The sequence below is a fragment of the Lissotriton vulgaris genome, chromosome 1_1 (genome assembly GCF_964263255.1).
Source record: "Lissotriton vulgaris chromosome 1_1, aLisVul1.2, whole genome shotgun sequence".
Classification (NCBI taxonomy): domain Eukaryota; kingdom Metazoa; phylum Chordata; class Amphibia; order Caudata; family Salamandridae; genus Lissotriton; species Lissotriton vulgaris.
Window position 1 is genome coordinate 1,061,673,736 of NC_141685.1, and position 23,462 is coordinate 1,061,697,197.

The following is a 23,462-nucleotide window of genomic DNA, read 5'->3' on the forward strand; positions in this document are numbered from 1 at the left end:
GAAACTACTTCCGGATCTAGTCCCTCCCTCTCCTTTACACCTCGGTGAGAAGATATTTAGGGACTGGGCCTGTCAGACCTATCAGAGGTCTTTTGTAACACCTTAGCAGGGGGGTCGGCCGAAGTTGAAGGGGAAGACATACCCCTCTTACTAGCCCTCCTTGAAGATGTTGCTGAGGAGGCATCATCATTGTCACTGGATATTACTTCCTTTCATGACTTCAGCTTCTGCAACCAGGTCAGTAGACGTCCCTCGCGGTCCCTCAGGGTCTTGGAAGAGAAGGTCCGGCAGATCTTACTGTCAGTGGCCTTGTGGTCAGGGTACAAGCAATAAATACAGTCCTTATGCTTGTCCTCGACATAAAGCCTCTTCTTAGAACAAAAGGCACAGGCTTTAAACAAAGCTTTCTTCTCCTTGTCTAACATCCTGAAGAGAACTGTAGAGAAAAACAGATGAAATCCAAAGTTGAAGAGAAATCTGAGCAGAGCTCAGTGGAGACTCCCTTAGCACAACGTGCGGTAGAAAATCTGAGGCTCTGAGGCTCTCTCAGGAAGGTTCTAAGGGGTGAGGCTAAGCTGATTGGTTGTTGCATTAGTTTGGTCTCTTTTACAAAAAAAGGTGGATATGCTACAAAAAAAATGAGGCCTAGGCCTTTTCTTTTTCTTTTGTACCTACTGCTATGTTATTTTTCTTATTTACCGAGACTCTAATTCCGACGAAGGGGAATGATACAAGCTTTGGGAATCTATGAAAGTTCCAATACTGGAGTAACAGTCAATGCTCACCCCTTCTCCAAGATCAATGTCATAGGCCTTTTGTGACAATTCCTGCTACCAACATCACTGTGAAGGGGACACCAGCCTCACCAACATCATTAGCTTACCAATCAATGTAAAGATTACCCGCATCATCAATAAGATCCTCAGAGACGTAGCCTGTATGTTCATCGGTCCAGCCATCCTTCCATCTGGCATTGTGATGATAGTATGGTCCGAATATTATCATTATTAACATCCTTATGTATGATGTCAGAGCTGATGCGATGGCTGAGCCAACGCCAAAGTCCTTCTACTCAGTAGTAATGGCTAAAGGCCATCAGGGAGCATGGGCATCACAGTGAAATTAATTTGGGTAACCCCCAGAGGTGAAACGTGTACAATCATGTATGGCCAAATAAACCAAGAAGGCAAGGACAGGTAGATTAGTGAGCCAGTCAGGAAAGGAAGGGGTTGAACGTACACACTAGTTTGGTTTATTTGCATTGATGTGAACATCAAAGTCATGGGCCTTCAATTAAACACCTTTCGGAGTAGGGCAACATAACTTTAATCTTACAATGCTAGAACTGGGCATACCTCGATAGAAGTCAACGGTACATACACACACGTGTACATAGTAGATCCTGTGTTTCCGTTAAACACACAGGGGCTGTTTGCAAGAACATTTATTTTAGCATAAACGGATGGATCATATGTGCTGTAAACATTTAGAGGTGGTACTCAATCTGCTAAAAGGACTGAAACTTATAACTACTTGCCCCTTTACCTCAGTTTATCAAAATATCATGCTTTCTTCTGAAAAGTTTTGAAAACTTTACTTCCCTTGGTTTAAATTACATTTCCAATGATGCATGCATGATTGTATGCTGAATACTTATGTTTATGTTATTTCTAAGTCTTGTGTTATCCAAACTCTTGATTTTACTAACATTATGTATGTAATATACTATCAGTTAGCACTCTTAATCCATTAATCTTTTGTTGTGTGATGAACCTTTTCTCCCACCCACTACAGCATACATCATGGAGCAATAGGTCAGTCCACTTCAGCCATTGGCTAACTATACTGTGAGTGACAACATTATGCATATCCGCACCATCAACTAGTTCCCTTGAGTGACAGGGACTACTATGACTATGTGCTTTTCGAGACCAAATAAAAATGTTTGCTTTTAGTATTTTTTTTTAAGTGACAGGGACTACTATGACTATGTGCTTTTCGAGACCAAATAAAAATGTTTGCTTTTAGTATTTTTTTTAATATGTGGTAGAGTCCCCAGTAGTAAAATAGGAACGTTTTACACATACCATAACAAATCAAAACAAGCCAGGACAAAGCAAAAAGACTGGCAGCAAACGCCAGACCAATTGGCTTTGCCAATGTTTGCAGTATTGTATAACCTTGATACAAGTTGCTTTAAATGTTCTGCTATATTGATAAGGCAGTATGTGGCATTCTACAAACCAGTGAAGCAAAACTTTTCGACAAATGCAGTGAATGTATTTGATTTTGTCTTTACTGGTGGGCGAGTACGTAAAATACATTTAAAAATGTGAACTTCTACTTTTTTTGGGCAGAAGAGAACGTCTGTCTTAAGCCTAGGATAACTTTGCTTTGTCATGGTTTTGGATGGTAGGAGATTATATGGTTACCACCCGTAGTTGAACTCTGCAGTCATAATAATCAGAGCCAGCCTAGACATCAAAACCATGGGTACAACCAAAACCAACATACCCATCTCCACTGAAATATGGTTAATAACAACCTGTACCAAAAACAAAGCCGTCCTCGCTACAGACCATTGAAACTAAATACGAATAATCCTATGGGTGACCAGTTTGACCCACGTCTGGCAAACAAATGATGGACTTGTCCCATTGGTCTCTTCTAGATGGGCTCCCACTAATAACCCCTGGAAGACATGTGCCAACCTTGCACTGCTCCAGCTTCCTCTTCAAGTCCTCTTCTTCCTCTTTCAGCATCTCCAACCTAGAGGCCCCTCCGGTGCCAGCCACTGTGCCAATGCCAGCTCCGGTTGAAGAAGACCTCAGAGCTTGGTTGTACCTGGATGAGGGTACCAAGGAAGAAAGGAACAAGAAAAAATCATCAACAAAACACACTGGGGTAGATGTGCAGGGTTGAATGATGATCTCAGAGAAATCTTTGCCCAACACCCATCTAAGTGCTTGATACCCACACACCATAGTTGTACACAGCAGAGCCTCACCTGGCCTTGGCGTTATTGAAGTCGGTGATCAGCTTCTGGAGTTGTTTTTTGCGCTTCAAGATGCCCGGAAGTTCTTCCTGAAATAAAACAACCGCAAATGCATAATTAAATTAGGAAACAATGGTGTCTTCTAAGACAGAACCTGACCCAGGTCTGTAGAAAGGGGAACTCTCCATCACTCATACTCTCCTCGTCACAGGAAAAAGGAAATGCATACAAAAATGGAATGGCCAAATCTTTCCAAGTGTCAAACAGCACAAACATACTAGCGTACAAACTCTGAGACACAGCTATCAAGCTCACTAGTATGCTCACTAAACCTGATCCCCCTTTGGGTCACCCACAAGCTCAGGCAATCCCATCATCAGGAAATCCGGAGTCCAGATAATATAATATAACATAGCATAGCATGAGATATAATACCATAACATAAACCTCTACCAGTACATTGAGCTTTTGCACTGCACGGAATTTAGCATTACATAGCATAATATAGCAACAAAAGGGGCTCAAGCAGGACTAAATTTGGACCTGCGATTGCAGGTGGTATGCACCAGCAATCTTGCTTGGGAACTGGGATTTATTTTTCATCAGCAGAGTGTGACCCAGATAGAGCAAAATAGAAGGCAGAAATGGAGAAAGTAGGAAGAAGATAAAGATAGCAAAACAGCGAGAAATGGAGAACCTAGAATTAAAAAGAACCTTTAAGAATGATAAGAGACCAGACGTTTAGGGTGATCGAAGAAAAAGGCATGACCTGAAATCAATAATAGAACCCCTGAGTATTCAGCAACACCGAAACTGAGCAGCACTTTGGCAAGTTTCTCCGAAACATTGTAGGCCGCTGCACTTATTTATTTTTTACAATTTTTTTTTTACATATTTAAGGACAGAATTTGAACTTTAGTTAGTTCCATTCTCGAGAGGGCTTTTCTCTGTCCCCCGAATAACTCTGTCAGTGGGGTCAATCTGGGTTAAGCCCACCTTCAAACACACACAATCCCCCGCCAATGGAGTCTAGCCAACGCTTCGAGATCCCTCAAGGGCACATGTCTCCAACAATGAGGCACAGCGCGGTAGGGTCATTCCATTCTTGGAGTAGAATGGGAGTTGAGATGTGTGTACATAGGCGTGTGAGCTGTGAAGGCAGGGGGAAGCTGGCCAAAGGTGCTTTGAGAAGAACGGATACCTCGCTTAGTTTCTGCAAAGGTTGCACCACTTCCTTCTCCAGGGAGAGCTCGTAGGTGGCGAGGTCACGGGCCAGTTTGCTTTCTGTCCAGTAGGTCAGTTCGAGTGTCCTCCTGTAAGAGGAATAGAGGGGATGTAAGGGACAGAGAGACAAGGTTATATGTTTAACAGTGTTCCTTCCCTTTCATCTATGCACCTTCCTTTGAAAGTGTGCCACATTGTCCTATGCCCTGGTCTTGATTCAGTGATATTCAGTCCTGCCCAGGCTGCCCTCTCCTCTGTGAGTGATAACCTTGTCACAGCCTGCCCTTTCCTCAGTGAGCACCAGGCTTGATCCAATCTTCCGTGTCATTGGGGAGTCATAGTTGACCTAGGTGCGACCAGCTATATAAACACTTTCAAAGCTGCCTCAAGAGCTATTCTCCACCCAGGTGTCCTCAGCCTTCCTCAAGCTGATGCCTTGATGCTGAAAACTTCAAAGTAGTCACCCCACCATTCATATACTTTCTATGATCTATTGCACTGTAATGTGAGTCTTCACTCACCGCTCTTATACTCTCCAACATCTAGTTATTATTTTAATGCTGTTTTTATTCTCCAACAAAGGCCTAGCATTTTGTTACAACACAAGTAAACAAAATGCAAGCCTTCTCTTATCCCTCATCCAACAGAAGTAAAGTACACCCTGCTTGTAAGAGCTCCACAAAAGCTACAGCAGATACCTGCCAATTTCTATCACGGTCACAAGTTACCGGTAGGGGTGATTACTGATGAAAGTCCACAATCTTACTGGTCATGACAGTGTCCACTGCCCAGCACTGGCATTACAACAACGTTTCAGTTCCATTGTCTATCAAAAAGTGCTTATGCTGTAAAAAAGTAAATAAATATATAAAAATAAATAAGTGCAGGGGCCCACAATTTTCTTAGTGGTTCACTGCCAGAGCAGCCAAATGTAGGGATACCAAATACCAATGCAGCATAGTCTGGCTTTCACCCCATGCCTCTTTCTTCCATTAGCCTACACTACATGTCTCTTTATCTCAGTCCTCATCCCTACTTTTTCCCTTTGCCATTCTTTTCCCATCTTTTCCCTCCACCTTTGTCATCCCTTTTTCGTCTTTCTATGGGTCAGCCACTGACGACAAACCATAAGTCCAAGTATCCAAAAACGAGATCCTCTCTGCCCACCACCAGCAACCACCCGTACACAAATTTGGTGAAGTAACCCCAATTTAGGCATTGTTGACAAAATGGTCTACGCCAAAATCTTGAAAACACATGTCAGCTGCACTAACATTGTGAAAGAGAAACGCGTTCTGAGATGAATAAATGATCTGAATTAAGTGACAATCATGATCCTGAGTTACCTTCCCTATATCTCATGTGGTTAGTTTGATTCCATTTTTTTTTCTTTTTATTGAATTTTATCAAGTATGAATAGCAGCACAGCACATGGTCTTAGGAACTTACAGTATTAAGCATATACAATAACATTTACAAGGAGATGGCACATTACCGCTGTCCATGCCACTTTATCAGTACGTTCACCATATTACAATATAACAAAGAGTACCCACAGTACATCACATATATTTCAGTATAATTTGCATTCCATGAGCCATTTACATCTTTCCCCTTCTATCGAAGATGCAAGCAGCCTATCCAGTACCTTTCCAAAGGTTTTTCTCATGTCAAAGGAAGGTGGCCAAAACAGTCTTGGTTTTCCCAAGTTCTCCCATGTTAGATGAGAGTAGCTCCTCCAGGACCGTCTCTTGCCTACATTCTGGTACTCATTCATTTATTTTCTCTATTACGTATTTAGGGATACCAGTGCCACTGAATATATGGTCAGGGTAAGTATATACATAAGGAAGTATGTATTTACTGTTCTTAAATCACATCTACTTAACATGACAAGATGTTTGTAGTCAATATCATGACCACAGTATTTTGGTTGGTCGGAATTAAAAGCACATTGTGGTGGGATGACACCATGCCTGCTGTACAGGAGAACACTCACCGGAGGATGGAGTCAGGATCCAGCTCGTTCATGCTTTCCACCATGGCGGTGCACAGGGACATGAGAGGAAGCTTCTTCTGCAGGAGAAGGAAAGAAAGAATGTGGCGTCAAAGCAGGAACTGCAACATGTCGCACCTTTCACAACTGATTGTATATACCGTAACTCAATGGTAAACTGCACAGCCCTCAAGAGGCTCACGCACTGAAAATTCCCCATGATGTTTGCTCAGACAACACTCTGATACCACTAAACCATTGAAGAAGCTGGTCAGAAGTCGCTGTGAGGAAACCAGAATCCTACAAAAGGGACTAGAGGAGATGGTTTGTCTGAAGAGCCGTTGAAAAATCATATCAATTCCCTGGTATGCAAAGGAATATGCCTCTTCACTCCGCATGTAATTAATCTGCATGCTGTCACAACGCGGTCGTAACAACGACCGCGTTGTGACAACGCATACCATTACTCCGCAAATCGTTACAACGACTTGCGGAGGGGGGTGCGCTGGATGTTGGAATAGTAACATTTACTTTTCCAACTCCCGTATGTTCGGACTTCAGGGAAGGTGTTGGAATTTAAATACAACACCTTCTCCCAACAAGTCCCCCGCTCCGAAAGTCGTTATAACACAGAGATATTGTGGAAGGTGAAAGAGGGTTCTGGGAAAATAAAGTTTGGGGCAGGGATGGTTTTATGGAGAGTCACTGAATCAGGAGGACTAGGGCTGTGATGCACAAAGGTGGAATTAACATTTAAGCAGCTCTGGCCTCGGGTAGTACAGAGGATTTGATGGGGTAGGGGAATGTTCTGAAAGTTACAACATGTAGGTATGAGGCAAGAGAGGGGCAGTAGTTGGTTTCCTAACTCACCAGCCGTTTCTCCAGGTCAGACCCGCTCTGGCCCTGCATGCAGGCCTGCAAGCGCTTGGAGACCACATGGGCAGCCTTCTTCACCGGTTCTACCCGTTGATCAACCTGAAAAAGAGAAACAGTGAAGTTACTCAGGGTTCTTGTGGGCTTGTGATAGCACAACCCTCTTAACTACAGTTCCCAGAGCATTCCTCCAAATCTGCACTGAAACTGTCATGCAGACTATTATCTGTGATCATTCCTAGCAGCAGATAAAGTCTATTCAAGAGAAGGTGGAAATCCAGAATAGATCTTTCACTCCAATAGGAGCCACACTCAGATTTTATTCCAGGAGGGGCAGAAATCAAGGTCAGGCATCCTTTTTAATTTGTGCTAGAGACACCAGAGTCCACTCCAGGGGGTACAGATATCCCTATAGCTAACTGCCACGAAGACGGAAATCATGCCCCACCACGCCCATCTCCCTCATCTACTCTTCTCCTTTCCTGTAATTATGCATTATCTGAATCATGCGGACTGTAATTATGTATTATCTGATCCAGGAAACTTATCCCCTTCTTCCTAAATTTAGTTATCAAGTACAGATCCGGGGCTAGACTTACAATGACTAGAAATAGAAATGACCAAATAGCAATTTTTTGCAAATCGCTATTACCAATGGACAAAAGTAATATCTGACCCATTAGTGATTCATCGTAGGTTGCAAATAGACATACCTCATGAATATTAATGAGTTAAGTCACAATTTGTGACCCACTAGGATTCGCTGCCATCATAGAGATGGTGGCCTGCTGGGGTCAGCAGACAATGTCTATGATTGCTTTTAAATAAAGCAATAATTTTTTTTAATGCAGTCTGTTTTCCTTTAAGGAAAACAGGATGCGCTAAAAAAAAAAAGTTTCATCTTTTAAGAGTAGGAATATTTTTTTTAAACATTCTCAAAGGGGAAGGGATCCCAAAGGGACCACTTCCTATGTGAGTATGGGTTACCACCAACTTTGAGTTGGTGGTAAAGTGGGAATGTTTAGCGACCACATTTGGATCACAAAACATTCTTATTTCTCCGTCCGATTTGGTATTTGGAAATTAAGCCCTAAACACGTTTCTTCTACATCCCAAATTGATATGCATTTGCAATTCCAAATTGCGATTTGGTAACATGTTGCCGAATCACAATTTAGGATTAATATATCCCAAATTGCATTTTTTCAGTCAGAAATGGCCCGATTGTTTGCAACTGCAAAAATGCTTTACACATATAGCCCCTGGATCTTCTGTTAGTCACACTCTTCTCCAACTATAATGGTTTCCAGCTATATGTGTCTTGAGATGCTTGTTTTTTCCACCCTTCGTTTACAGTGACAAAGACTCCCACAAATGTAAGCCCATCTTCACAAAAAGTAACAAACTACAAATCCTGACATCTTTGATCTGTCTTGATCTTTCACTTATCTCTCTACTGTTTCCCACCCCTGTTGCCACTAACTCTTATGATATTATGGACTGTCAGCTCAGGGAGACTCCTCCTCACACGAAGGCGGTTGGAAATCTGAGGTATGGTGGCTCTGCTGGGAATGGTGTAGGCTGGGGCTGGCTGCTGATTGGCTGTAGTTTGGGCCACATAATGAGGAGGAGATCTTACCCTCTGGTTTCACTACTCTATGGTTTCAGGCAGTTTTTTCTTCTACTGCTATGGTTATTATTTACCGGGAGACTCCCACCATGACGACGGGGAAGATACAAGCATGTGAATCTATGAAAGATTGAATACTGGAGAATCATAAAATGTGCAGAGTTCATTCTCACTCCTCCTCAATGTGTTTGTAGCCATCATTAATTGTATACGTCGATTTCCTCTTTCTGTAGACATTTCTTCTTATTGTAGTTCGCCTGGTTGGATACACTTTGCTTCCCATTTTCAGTTCCTCTTCTTTGCGTGGTCTTCACAAGAATGCATGATCTCGCTCCACCTTACCATCCACCCGTCATTCTGTCAGTTTGCTCATCCTATGCTCTTCCGACAAGCTCTCAATTTCTTCTTACTTGGCACACTTGTGCCAAATCCGGGTTCTGATTTTTTTTCTCTTACTGCGTGAGAATAGAGGAACTCTCTAGGTCTCACTATCTACCCAGCCCAACTCTTGTCGTATTTTGCACTTACTGGAGTAGAAGCACTTGTGTTTGATTAGCACCACACTGTTTTTCTAATTTTTATTAATATTAATCAAACTCCAGAACATGTTCAAGAGTTGCACCATGACTCTCTTCCAAGAGGCACTAGGTGGACTTCCCATCACCAAACACTGTATTCACTGACAATACTAGCTTTTTCAGATTTAAATGGTACTTACCAATAACAACTCTTCACTTAAGAGATCAGCTACTTCCTGACTTCTGTGGAGACAAAAATTAAGAATTGTAATTTTTTAAAATGTCTACATAGTTTATTAAAGTATACATTTCATAACACATTTCAACATCAACCAAGAATAAAACATTAAAACTAAACACATTATGAACATATAGCACTACAAACTTAAATTATCCAAAATGTCCCCCCGACAAAGTAGTTTAGGAATGTTCCAAAGAAAACACAAATGAACTGTCTCTTTCACTATCTTTTGCCTATTTTTCCTCATTGTTGGGACCAAATGAAATAGCCTGTGGTCATGATGACAGGGCCATCCTAGTAAGAAGGGGCCAGAAATGTCGTTAGTTCGAAGATTTTAAGAACATTGGTTTTCTTCCAGTGCACCGGATTTACAAAGACTTTGTCCTTTTCTAATGCCTAGTTTCATATTCAGTAGATGTTGGTGCAGCGTATGGTCATGTATGATGCTCAAGTACTTAGAAAAGCCCATGTGTGTCTTTATCTGCGCACGAGATTGTTAATGAAAACATTCTTGACAAATACTGACTATTATCATCAAAGCTCAGCATGACCACATCCATTCGAGCTTAGCTTTGTGTAATATTAAATGTTCATCTCCCTTACATAGAGCTGATAGGGGGTCCTCTATACAGGCCTTTATGAACCATTTATGGAACCTCAGAAAAACTTTGTACAAAACTAACAAGACTTCAGATCCGATGCGAAGTGAGATCAAACCAACTGACCCTGAAATGCCAGTAACTTTAGCTCTTTAAGGAACTTCCAACTATCACTGTATATTTTGGAATAATCCCATTGGTTAATCAAATTGGTAAGTGCATATCCATTTAAAGTTATCTTCCAAAAATTGACTTCCAATTTGGAATGATACCGTTGGTTAATCAAGTTGGTAAGAGCACATCCATCCAGAGCTCTTCTAACAATCAATTTCCAATTGGAATGATCCAATTGGTTAATTAAGTTGTACATCTGGCCAAAACTGACTTCCAATAATCACCTTTCAACTTGGAATAGTCCAATTGGTTAATCAACTTGTTAAGAGCATCTCCATACAGTGCTACAGGCTTCATTTTTCCATTACAGGTGTACAGCAGAGGAAGGAGAGAAAGACCACTCTACCTACTGTTATAGATGTGTAGGACACGCATGACCCTAAGGGCTCTGCTCATTGTTGTCTCATACTGAAAATATCAAAATAGATTATCATTAAGTATTATTAGAGATATTTAGTGATGTAAACTCCCTACCTTTTCATTATCGAAGTTAGACTTAAGTTGCTTACCTATACTATCAACTTTCCAGGGTCCTCATCTACAGCCCCAGACTCTCTCTTCTCCTCCCTCTCCACCGACTATGTGGATTGTACAGGGGAAAGAGCGGGACAAAGGCTGTGGATGAGGGCACATCTTCAGTCTTCCCCTCAACCTCCTCCTGCTACTGGAGCTGAGGATGGAGGGAGAGGATTTCTGCTCGGCTCCTGGGTCTCCCTTGGCTCTGCTAAAAAAAGAGAAGCAGTTTGGCAGAAGAAATGGAGAATAAGGGGCAGACTTCAGCCTTCTTTCACAGCTAGTGATGAGTAGCACACACTAGCAGCTGTCAGGCACATAAAGCAGGAGCTGTGAAAGGAAATAAGGTTTCTGAGGCACGAGGGAGTTGTAAACCACCTTTACATCCATAATGAATGAGTCAATGTGTTGAATACGATAGAAGTGAATCTTGTTAGCTCTGCTGGGGAAGAGTGGCCCAAAGATTAACAGCAATTTAAAATAGTTCTAAAATTTGAACTAAGTGTATACATACACATTTTCAGCATAGTGTATTGAAGAACGTTTTATACTGGTGGCGGGAGATTGACATTTAACTGAATTACAAAAACACATCATGGGGGCCTGAGGAGGTTTATTGGACCAGCGACGGCAAACTCCCCAATCCTAAATATCTAACACACAAAGTGCCCTCGGGTCTGGGGTCGCACAAGGCGAGTGTGTGGGTGGGAATAACTAAGCTAGGAGGTGGGGGGGTGAATACCTTTTAAGGACAGTTTCACTCACACACCAGAGGTGTCATTCTTCATCATAAGGATGCCTCCTCGCGTCAGGACTAGATTCGTGACGGGGCTACAACGCCCTCGCTGCGAGGGAGGAGCTCAGGGATGTTTTCAGAGACGAGGGGTATTCATAAAACCCAAAGTGAGCATAGTGTGTGGTGAAGGGAGTGCAGTGCTAACTAAACAGTGATTAAAACTAGCTAAAAGGTTACCCAGACATAATTTATTGTTGCTACCTGGTGCTAGTAGTGGGTAGTGTAACTACCAACATTAGAGGGGGTTGAACTAGAAAGTGATCAACAGGTTTCTGCCTATTGACCTACACAAGTGTCATGTCTTTCATCAAGATCTCTTAATATAGCTACTGCTACATATGGGTAAAAAAATAATTAAGTGAAAAAATAATAGAGAGTGTTGGTGTGCATATGAGTGATACTAAAGCACAAGTTATTTACCTTTGGTAACGATATATATCTGTAAGAAACAGTAGTTAGTATTAGATTCCTTACCTTAGAACATCCCCAGGCGTCAGACTGGATCCGGAAAATTTTGCGTAGCAGTACCCCTGTGTGTCGGTAGGCGTTGTCTGTGCTCCGCGTTCATCGTCGGTGCCGGATGGCATCGTCAAAGTACTTAAGACGCTGCCCTCGCGCACGGACGTCAGTTCTTATTCACAGCTTTTCCGCGCCAGGAACGCAGAGCCATGATAAAAACCAACACTGGTGCCATGAAACTAGGGCCCTGAAAGGAGATGACCTTAACCCTAGATATCGGTTCGCAGAAAGAGGAGGATGGGTGGGGCGGTAAGGAATCTAATACTAACTACTGTTTCTTACAGATATATCGTTACCGAAGGGAAGTAACTTGTGCATCTGAAAGAAACAGGTTAGTATTAGATTCCTTACCTTAGAGTAGATACCGCAACAATACCAACCCCGGTGGTGGGTCTGCGAACCAATGATCACACCAGAAAGTCCTGGAGAACGGAACGACCGAAAAAGCCATCTCTCCGGACTTGGCTGTCCAGGCAGTAGTGTCTTGCGAACAAATGCAGCGAAGCCCATGTAGATGCCTGACAGATGTCCTGCAAGGGGACTCCCCGAGCCAGGGCAGTAGTAGCCGCCATGGCCCGAGTGGAATGGGCAAGTAGCCCCAAATGAGGCTCCTTTCTAGCCAGTGAATAACTAACAAGCCTTGATGCACAAGACGACCCATCGAGAAATGGTCCATTTGTGCACCGCCCGTCCCTTCTTAGCGCCCACGTAACCAACAAAGAGTTGGTCATCCACCTGCAACTGGCGTGTGCGATCCAGATAGTATGAGAGCACACGTTTCGGGTCCAGACGGTGGAGCATCTCTTCCTCTTTCGAGGGATGCGGAGGCGGAAAGAAGGTGGGCAAGGTGATGGACTGCATGATGTGGAAGGCTGTGACTACTTTGGGCAGGAAAGAGGGTCGCGTCCGCAACACAACTTTGTCCGGATGGACAGAAAGGAAAGGAGGTTGAGAAGAAAGAGCCTGGAGCTCACTCACTCTCCTGGCAGAGGTGATGACAACCAGGAATGCAGTCTTTAGAGTAAGGAGACGAAGAGGGCAGTTATGAAGTGGCTCGAAGGGAGCGCACATCAGATAAGTCAGAACTAGGTTCAAGTCCAACTGAGGCATCACGAAAGGAACAGGAGGAAACATACGAGTGATGCCCTTCAAGAACCTATTTACAACTGGGGACTTGAACAAAGGGGGCTGATCGGGGAGCCTTAAGAAGGCGGAAATGGCAGAGAGGTAGCACTTTAGAATGCCCAGAACAGAGCCCTGCTGGGCAAGAGAAGGAAGAAAGAGAAGAACCTCAGAAAGGGGGGCAGAAAGGGGATTCACAGCCTTTGCTGGGCACCATGCCACAAATTTGTTCAACCTGCAGGTGTATACCGATTTTGTGGAGGGACGCCTGGCTGCCAGAATCACATCACAGACTTCAGGAGGCAAGTCAAATGGCCTCAACTGTCGCTTCTCAATCTCCACGCATGGAGGTGGAGGCTGAACAGGTTCGGGTGGAGGACCGTCCCCTCCTGCTGTGACAGAAGGTCCTCCTGAAGAGGCAGACAAATCGGGGGATCGACTGACATGCTGAGTAGCCCGGGATACCAGTATCTTCGTGCCCAGTCCGGAGCCACAAGGATGACTTGGGCCAGGTCGCGCCTGATCTTCTTCAACTCTCTGGGCAGAAGTGGTATAGGCGGAAAGGCGTACAACAGGCCATAGCGAGCGAGTGCCGCCTTGAAAATGCCAAACGCGCAGAACTGATGACATTGCGCGTTCTCTTCTGTGGCGAATAGATCTAACCAAGGCTCGCCCCACTGCTGAAAGAGACCTTGCACCACGTCAGAGTTCAGACGTCATTCGTGATCCATCATGCACCGACGGCTGAGTTTGTCCGCCCTGGCATTCAGGGGACCTGCCAGGTGTTGAACCACCAGGGTCACGCCCTTATGTTCCAGCCACTGCCAGAGGCGCAGAGCCTCCTGGCATAGGGTCCATGACCAAACCCCGCCCTGTTTGTTGGAGTACCACATGGCGGTGGTGTTATCCGTGAACACCTGCACTACACTCCCCCAGACAAAGGGGAGGAATGCTTTCAGTGCAAGCCGGATCGCCCCCAGCTCCCGAAGGTTGATGTGGAGCTGGGACTCCACCGGAGACCAGAGGCCTCTGATCTCCGCCTCTCCCATGTGGCCCCCCCAGCCCTGGAGGGCCGCGTCCGTCACAACTACGTGCTCCGGCTGGGGTAGGTATAGGAATTTGCCGCTGACCCAATAGCGGTCCGTGAGCCACCACTGCAACTGTCTTGCAGTGCCCTCCGAAATCAAGACATGGTCGGACAAGTTGCCCTTATGCTGGGCCCACTGAAACTTCAGGTCCCACTGGAGAGCCCGCATCCGCCACCTGGCGTGATGCACCAGAAGGATGCAGGAGGCCATCAGCCCCAGAAGCCGCAGCGTCAATCTGACCGAGACTCTGGAAAATGGCTGAGAGATCGGAATCAGAGTCCCGCTGTTCGGGAGGATAAACCTGAAACTGCACAGAGTCTAGAACCGCTCCGATGAAGAGGAGCTTCTGAGAGGGACACAGGTGCGACTTCGGCACATTGATGGAGAACCCCAGCAGGTGCAGGAGGTCGGCCGTAGTCTGGAGGTGGCTGACGACGGTCTGGGGCGAGCCCACCTTCAACAACCAGATGTTGAGGTAGGAGAAGACTGAAACCCCTAACTTGTGCAGATGAGCTGCAACCACCGCCATCACGTTCGTGAACAGCGGTGGGGCGCTGGTAAGGCCAAAGGGGAGCACGGTAAACTGAAAGTGCTCGTGGCCTACCGTGAACCGCGGGTAGCGCTGGTGGGCTGGCAGGACGGGGATGTGAAAATATGTGTCCTGCAAGTCCAACCCTACCATCCAGTCTTCCGGGTCCAGGGCAGCTAAGACCTGAGCCAAAGTCAGCATCTTGAACTTCTCCTTTCGGAGGAAGCCGTTGACGTTCCCTAGGTCCAAGATCGGCATAGGCCCCCTTTGCCCTTCTTGGGAACCAGAAAGTAGTGGGAGTAACAACCAAGTCCTACTTCTGGCCCAGGAACGTGCTCGATGGCCCCCTTGGCCAAGAGGGCCGAAGCTTCCTCTTGCAGAAGATGCAAGTGATCCCCCGACACGCGGTTGCACTGCGGTGGCATGACTGGAGAGGTCGCCTCGAAGGGGAGGAAGTAGCCCCTTTGGACAATTAGCAGCACCCACCTGTCCGATGTGATGGTGCGCCAGTGGAGGTGGTGATGGCGAACCCTGCCCCCACTGGCATCAAATGGGCCTGAAAGCTCAGACTAGGAAGGCTTTTAGGTGGATGCTGCGGGGGTAGATGTGGACTGGCTGCGCCGTTGTCCCCTGTTATCGCCGCAACGGTAACCATGTCCGCCACCGCGCTGATTGTTAGTCTGCGGCCCGTGGCTGGCAGGACATGCGGAGGCACTCCTCCCTTGGCCACAAAAGGAGCGCTGGGCAGAAGATTGCTGGCGCGGGCCGTCAGGCCCAAGGACTTGGCCGTAGCCCTGAAGTCCTTGGCGTTCCAGCGCATGATCTGTCTTGCCACCGAAGAGGTGGCTGCCATCGAACGGCATGTCCATAAGGGTGCTCTGGACATTGGCCGAAAAGTTGGCGGACCTCAGCCAGGCGTGGCGGCGAACCGCCACAGACGTAGAAATCGCTCTTCCTAGCGAGTCCGTGGTATCCAGTCCACATCTTATAGAATACCGCGCTGCGTCCCTTCCCTCCACGAGGGCTTGAGCGAATTTCGCTCGGGCTCCCTCCGGGCACTCAGGCAGCACGGCCGCAGCCGTATCCCACAGAGAGTGGGTGTAACAGCCCAAGAGGCACGTGGTGCTGACCGACTACAACCCCAAACTAAGGAAGGAGAACATCTTCTTGCCGAATTTTTCATACCTCTTGGATTCCCGATCTGGAGGTGCAGTCGGGAATGCGGATTGGGAAGTAGAGGCCTCGATAACCAGGCTCTCAGGGGTGGGGTGGGTGGACAAAAAACTAGGGGCGCCCGGGGCAGGGCGGTGGCGCCTAGCGACCTTCCTATCTACAGGGGGACCTGTAGTGGGCTTGGACCAAGTGCCCAACAGGACGTCCGTGAGAGCCTCATTAAACGGAAGTAGAGGCTCTGGGGAGCTTACCTGCGGTTTAAGGACCTCCGTGAGGATGTTAGGCCTCACAGTTGCGACGGGGAGCTCAAGAGCCAAGGCCTTGGCTGCCCTCATCAGCACCACACTATAAGCAGCCCCCTCCTCCGTAGTCACGGTAGGAGGGGAGACAAAACCAGTGTCTGGGGAGGTATCCAGGCCACTGGCATGCCCTAGTTCCTGTGTCAGTCCTGAAATGACTGGCACTCATGTGCCAGGGGGTCCTCAGACCCCCCCCCCCTCCCAGTCTCCCTCGTCATCCATGTCCTGAAATTCAGGGATAAAGGATGGACCCAGATCTTCGAAGAAGTCCTCTTCGGCCGTCGCTGAATGCGGCGTCGAGCGACGCCGGATCCGGACCGAGGGGTGGACCAGGGACGGCGTCGTGCGGGTACGACGCCGGGGATGACTCCCTAGGGGCCGACGCCGGCGGGGTTGCAAGGTCGACCAGCGGTGACCCGGATCCGGAACCGGATCCAGTGGGGCCTTGCCCGAAGTTGCAGACGGCGCCGGGGCCAAAGCACCCGGCCCGCTTGGGCTCCCAGTCGGGGCCGCTTGGCCTGAAGGCGCCGCGGAACCGGACCCGCCTAGCCTTCGACGTCAAGGCCCGACAGTCTGGGCACAACTCGTCATCGTGGTCAGGCCCCAGGCAATGTAGGCACCAGCGATGGGGGTCGGTAACCGCCATGAGTCGGTTTCAATCGGCACAGGGCTTGAACCCGGGCATCCCTACCGGCACCAATGGAGTTGTACGACTCAAAACGGATCCAAAAAGGATCGAAAAAGCTTACTCAAAAAGGGTACCACTTTCTCCGGACCTGCGCTTGCTGGCGCGGAAAAAAGAAGAACTGATGTCAGAGCTCGAGGGCGGCGTCTAAGTACTCTGACTACATCATCCCGGTGCCAACGACGTGGACGATGGACGCGGAGCCGCAGACGACGCCTACCGACGCGCAGGGGTACTGCTACGCAAAATTTTCCGGATCCAGTCTGACACCTGTGGATATTCAGATCCAGTGATCTGGCAGTTCAGCAGATTCACTGGTAAGACCTGCAAAAGTCAGGTATTATACCACATCTGTCCCTGGCCGGTACCCTTAGGCACATACGCCCATCCAACCACTCAGCTCAAGCATGGAGACGACAGTGTCTGTCCACAGGACTGGAAAAAGACTCAACCCCCACCTCCTAGCATAGTTGTTCCCACCCACACACTCGCCTTGTGCAACCCTGGACCCGAGGGCTGTTTGTATGTTAGATATTTAAATGAATTAAACAGCATAGTGGACTCCCAAAACGTGCTGCTGTTCCCAGAACCCCAGCAGTTGAGCTCAGCAATTAACACCTCCGTTGCCATTGCAAATATGGTAGTTTCGCACATGTCTCTACTTTTGGGACCAACTGTCATCCATCGGTGGCACACCTCTTCTGCTAAGATTTTCATTTTGGATCCATTTGTTGAATTTGTTTGATACTTTTACATGCTTGGCACTAGGATTAATGCATCATCGTCCCCACACGTCCTCACTCCCCAAGCAGTCTCAGATACCTTTTGCACAGCTCAGACGAGTGGAGTGTGTCTCTGTAAGCCAACTTAAAACACTTTAATCAGTGCCTAATTTGTGAAAAATAAGTGAAGGAGAAAATATATTTTCTTAGGCGTCTACTATCAGCATTGTGGAATGCTGGAATTGCTAAACACAAAAACGGTCTAGTCTTCATTCCAAATCATGCCTCTTTCTTCCACCTCGCTACTCTTTCTATCTCTTTAACTCACTCCTGGAGGTTTTTTGTATCCTCCTTTCTCCTTTTGTCATTGTCTTCCTACATTCACCTTCTTCCATTTTTTGCATCTCTCTCTCACACTCGTTCTGTCAGTATGAAAAATAAGTCCCTATGCCAAACATGGATGGCGGTGCCCACCATCGGCAGCCACTGGCACAAGTGCAGGGTTGACTGTGGACTCACCACACTGCGTTCCTCACAGGGAATGTTGGGTTGCAATGTTCTAGATTTTAAATCTAATGCGCCCAGGTCATCTAATGGCAGTTTCTGCCTGGAACTCAATGGCTCTCTGTCCTGGGTACCAGTTGTCTTGGGTTAAAGCCATTCTTCACTGTTCTACAGCCCTGTTTCTTCTTGTCAGCTATAATGAGGATGAAGTAAGCACAAGAACTAAGGGTGGCAATGCTGGGTATTGAAGATGAATCTCAGAGGAGCCTATCGCTCTACCGGGAAGAGATCCAGCCTTTCACTGGGCTGCAAATATGTCCATTACCCATATCACAGGTGTGTCTATCATAAGTCAATGAAGGGCGGATCTGTTTCAGATTTCCAGGACATCAAAATAAGACATATTTACAAAGAATTAATCGAAATAATAGTCATTAACATAGTAAAATTAGTTATATTTTATAGCACAACTATTTGAAATCATTGCAAATAAAGCCATTAATACTACTAAACTTGTAATCTTACAACTTAAAATGACATGCTCTTATAAGAAGTTGGGCTCTCTACCCTTCTTTAAAATCATTAGAAGTTTGCACGGGCATTGTTTCCACTACCTGAGGGAGCTTACAAGTGGCTTTTCTTGACCTTATAGGTAAGAAAGCTCCACAGGCTCATGAAGCTGAAGCAACGTGATCTTATAAAGAGCAACACCCAAAAGTTTTAATTTGAGGTGGTGCCACATAAACATGCTTTTGCTGCTTCAGTGCGAGTACTGAGGTTTCATCTGAGGCAGGATTGTCTTATAAATGTCCACCTTATTTTACCGCAAGTGCAAATTATGTGGAGCAATGTCTCCTTGCGAGATTTACACAATCTAGATGTGATGTAGTAATGTAATAGAATGTTAATTGTGGAAGAATTCCTTATTCTGCGTAGTTTAGGTTCACTGTAATGTTTAGCCTAGCCTAGCAGGTACCTCTGTTATGTCATGTGTTTAGACATAAGTGAGATTCTTAATTCCAATGTGGGTAGAGGCAGTTGCTTGTTGAGTTAAGAGATGAGTGGATGCAGCAATAAAGTTTCTTAACTTAAATACGTTGTGGATCATTTTCACTACCATGTTATTAATGTTTCGCCTCTGAGGCGGCCACCGCTGAAGTCGCCTATTGACAGCAAATACAATTCTTGTACTGATTAACCATCTCTTCCTCTCTATGCTGAGTGGAAGATCCCAGTACCTTTGCTTTAAGTTGTATACATATATGCTTAATACCATCTATCCCGGCTTTTCCCCCCAGATTAAACAGTCTTCTGCGAAACATATTAATTCTGGGCTTCTAGTGCATATAGTGGAGTTAACACCTCTGCCGATAAGTCCATAATTGACTTTAAAGAGTGACCATGGTAACCCCTTATGGCCAGGGTCCCCATCCTTTCTAGTTGACTTTAGTATAGATTTTTCAGACATAGAGATGACTATCTCCCGCTGGTCGGGTAACAAAATTGTGGCAATAGCAATCTCCTACAGATCAGAGTCCAATATCAAGAAAGAGGTACCTTTGTTTGTTCCATATAAGTTCATTACATAACTAATCCTTTCTTGTGGTGGGATATTGTTTATGTCTGATCTTTTACCTCCAGAGATCGCTTTATTTGACTCTCGCCAATATTTCCATTTGTCTTTAGCTGGGCAAGCATTATATAGTGGTACCCATCTTGCTTCCTCTTCTTTGCTGTTTCGTTCATGAATAGATTCTTGTAACTAGCTCTTAATACTCTTACATATTATGTCACAGTTCCTATATTTAGATTTTCCAAGTCACTTTTTGAGTGACAATGTTTTTCTTTCAACAGAGCAGACATGTTCCACCATGCGAAATGTATGCGTCCTTTTAGCCAACATTTCAGTGTCCAACCAGGAAGGCATACATATATTTGCTTTGTCCCGCCACTTGGCCGTCGGAACTTTTATCTGCACGTATTCAATGAAGGTGTCATGGTTCACTGATGTCATTTTATTGGTTTCATAGGACTGATCTCTATAAAGTTACCTGCTTTATAAAACTTTCATAAGTGAAATGAAGTTTGATATGTTGGGGTAGATGGTCGCACAGACCCAGCACAGCTCCATTTTCAGTCCTCAGAGCAGGCTTTGAAGCTCATCGTGGTGAGCCTGGGTGAGATGTATTATGTGACAGACTGAATGCCCGAGCAGAGCTATTCAGAGAACAACAGAGCATGATCTGGTCAGACCTGTGGTCTTTCTGCTGGATGAAAATATGAAATGCCCTTGTAACATGTAGCACTGAAGTTTACCGGTTTCTAGGAGCTCCATGCTTGAGCAGGAGGCACAGTGGTCATTCCCTGACTTACTAGGTTATCGATCACCCATCTACTAAGCAACCAGTTCAGTCCCACTGATCAGACAACACTCTGCCATTCATTCGCCAACAAACTCCCAACCACTTAACCATTAGCCAATCAGATAATCACCACAAACTAACTGAAAGAAGATCACAATTTACATCTTTTGAATCTTCGCCTACTAAAAAAACAATTTAAAGTACAAAGATTGCATGTAGCTTTCAACAAACTAAGTAAACAAGCACTGCCAAAGCCAATAGGGGTGACCTTGAAAAACCGGAGTGTTTTAAAATGTTTGCTTTGCAAACAAATTCAATTGTCATTGCAGGTATAAAACTAAGAAGTAAAAATAGTTCCATCTAAAGTTGGCGTGCGTATGCCAAAAAACAAGAGTAAAAAATGTTCCAAGAAAAAAATAAAAGACAAAAATGTGAAAACTGAAATAAATGACCCACCTGCCTTGGCGCTGATGTGTAGTATTTTCAGGGGGATGTGCACGTATGCACAAGTAAAATACTGCCACTCACAGTGAAGAAAGCCAACGGCTGACCAATTGCTCGATGCATGGGAGGGTCAATGCAAAAAGTGAATTCTACTTGAAAAGACCAATGGATGAAGAGGACTGACTAAAAACCAGTGGTATTAGAACAATTTTTAGCGTGGGTGTGCCCTCCATCATTTACAGACAGCACATATTCTATTGAAAATTTCCAAATACATACAGTTTTACTGATAAAGCTACGTAGGGCGCAAACAATGTGTGCAAATTGGGTTTCAGCGAATATTTGTAATTTGTGCATCTCCAAGTAAAGCCTCTTCTTGTGTTTTAATCCTATTAAAATCTTTGTTACCATCACACTTCAGGCTTACAAAAGAAGTGTTTCATTTCTGCTTCCCTACCTGCTCACATTTGAATTAGTGTGTGTTAAATATCAAATTTAGATGTGTGAGAATTACCAACGACTTTCCTTACTTAACCCTCCTTCCTTTGTGGCGTGAGAGCTAATGGAAAAAGCATAGTTGCTGATGTTTTCTTCCACAGTTCAAGCAGACTTATTTCATAAGCCAAAGAGTAGTTGTTGAGCAACTAACTGTTTGAACCCCCATAAATGAAACAAGGCAATTACATATATTTCCAAAGCTCAAAATCTCCTCCCAGGTCTACAGTACAATATGTACCTGACCACACTGTAGAAGCATCACCAGAACTGGTATGCAAACAAAGACCCTACAGATCAGATAGCCCTCTAGCAGATTCCTAAGATGGCTGCCATCTACAGCAGTGACCTGAAACTGCAGCCCAAGCTGGCCGCTGGGGCTTTTCTAGGAGCTGATTTAGATTAATTAAGAAGTTTATCGCCTAGAACCGGAATTTTATACCTCAAATAATTTCTCAGCCGTAGTCTCTGGCATGATATGACCCAAATCCAATCGTACTTCTCCTGCCGGCAGTACTCTCCATCCTCATATGCCTATCTGGTATAGAAAGAAGGCTATACAGGCTGGTTCCCATAAGTAGGTCCCTGTAAGCACTATCTTTCCGCTCCACTTAGCTTGGGATTCTAAGAAAAACCTGGAAAATAGGATTCTGAAGAAATGTCTTGTGTTTGGTCACAGCGCTTGAGTCATATGTGTTAATCATGTATTGAAGGTCTAACTTTACACAGTGTCTGCATGAGGAAGTGTGTGCTTCTCTGCTGTGCGAGGACACGCATGTGAGACTGCAGGAGGGTAAGAGTGCCTGATTTGCCGGACTCTCATTGGCCCTGTAGGTGGCAAAGCAGTAAAGTGGAATAGAAGGGTTGGGTTAACCGTGACAATCCATGTAAGAGGAATTGGGAGAGAAGTAGGACTACTTTAGGATTTGCCAGATATCAGTACGCAGGCGGTGCACGTGACTGTCAAGCGTGTGAGGGCAGTGCTCAGAAAGCTCTCATGTTTAGAAAATTCCTTCAAGTGACAACTAATAATTGTATTTGATGTCATTAGAGGAACTGATGAGGAAAACAAAAATGCGATGGGTGTAATGCTTGAATGAGCCGCAATTCAGTTCAACGTTCTTTTGCACAAACGCAACAGTATCCAGCCATTTGCAAATAAGCTTTGGTCTAGTTCCAAAAGAAACCCAAACTTCCAGACCAGACTCTGCACACAGCAGAACTCTTACATGGAGACAAATTTCGGCCACTCTTACCAGACATGGAACGCATCTTACTGGGAGCGAGGCATCAGCCGACCTCAAATGTGTGAGTCTCACTGGCAATGAGTGACACCCGAGTCTGGGTCTTGGGAGTCTATCTTTCTGGTGTCCCCCTCCTGCATTGTGGGCTTGCTTCTCTCCACCGTTTCTTTTTTGCTCTACCCCTCCCACCTCTCCTGCATTGTGCTTACCCTGTCCCTACCGCATTGTTGTTGCTTGCCCCTTCCACCCCCCTTCTGCTTTGTTGCTTGCCACCTCCTGTCCACCAGAAAAAAAGCGATATGATGCAGACAGCGATGGTTGCCTAACAATGTTTTTTTTCTAACTATCACCATGCACAGCAGTCTTGGTGCTCTACAACATGGCTAAAAGACACTGACAAAGCTAATAGCTATCAAATATGCAAGACCCATTGGTGGCCATCTAATTAGCCCCCCCTCCCCTTTACCCACCAGTTTTTTTTAGCTGCGTCAGCCTGCAACATGAAAGTCATTTTAGACCCTCACCTCTCATTCTGTATTCACATCAAAAAACTTTCCACCATTTGCCTCTCACTGCTAAGGATAATAAAAAATATTCATCGTAATACCTCCTTAAAAATTATGTAAACTGTTAGTCTAGACCAAGCTTCTCCAAAAGTTTGTTTGTGAGCTACTGATAGCTCTCCAGCCACGTGTAATTAGCTCTATGTGCGCTGG

The 23,462-nt window shown here is 45.4% G+C and overlaps 1 protein-coding gene across 1 annotated transcript in view; it reads right to left on the bottom strand.

Moving 5' to 3' along the window:
- Positions 1 to 23,462, bottom strand: part of SH3BP1 (SH3 domain binding protein 1) — a 259,744-nt gene that overhangs the window by 70,268 nt on the left and 166,014 nt on the right. Inside the window, exons 2-7 of the mRNA XM_086963028.1 lie at positions 9,437 to 9,479; positions 7,086 to 7,190; positions 6,219 to 6,295; positions 4,197 to 4,308; positions 3,008 to 3,084; positions 2,712 to 2,844 (exon numbers count right to left, since the gene is read on the bottom strand). Coding sequence (XP_086819154.1) covers positions 2,712 to 2,844; positions 3,008 to 3,084; positions 4,197 to 4,308; positions 6,219 to 6,295; positions 7,086 to 7,190; positions 9,437 to 9,479 — 547 coding nt within the window. The remainder of the gene's footprint in view (positions 1 to 2,711; positions 2,845 to 3,007; positions 3,085 to 4,196; positions 4,309 to 6,218; positions 6,296 to 7,085; positions 7,191 to 9,436; positions 9,480 to 23,462) is intronic.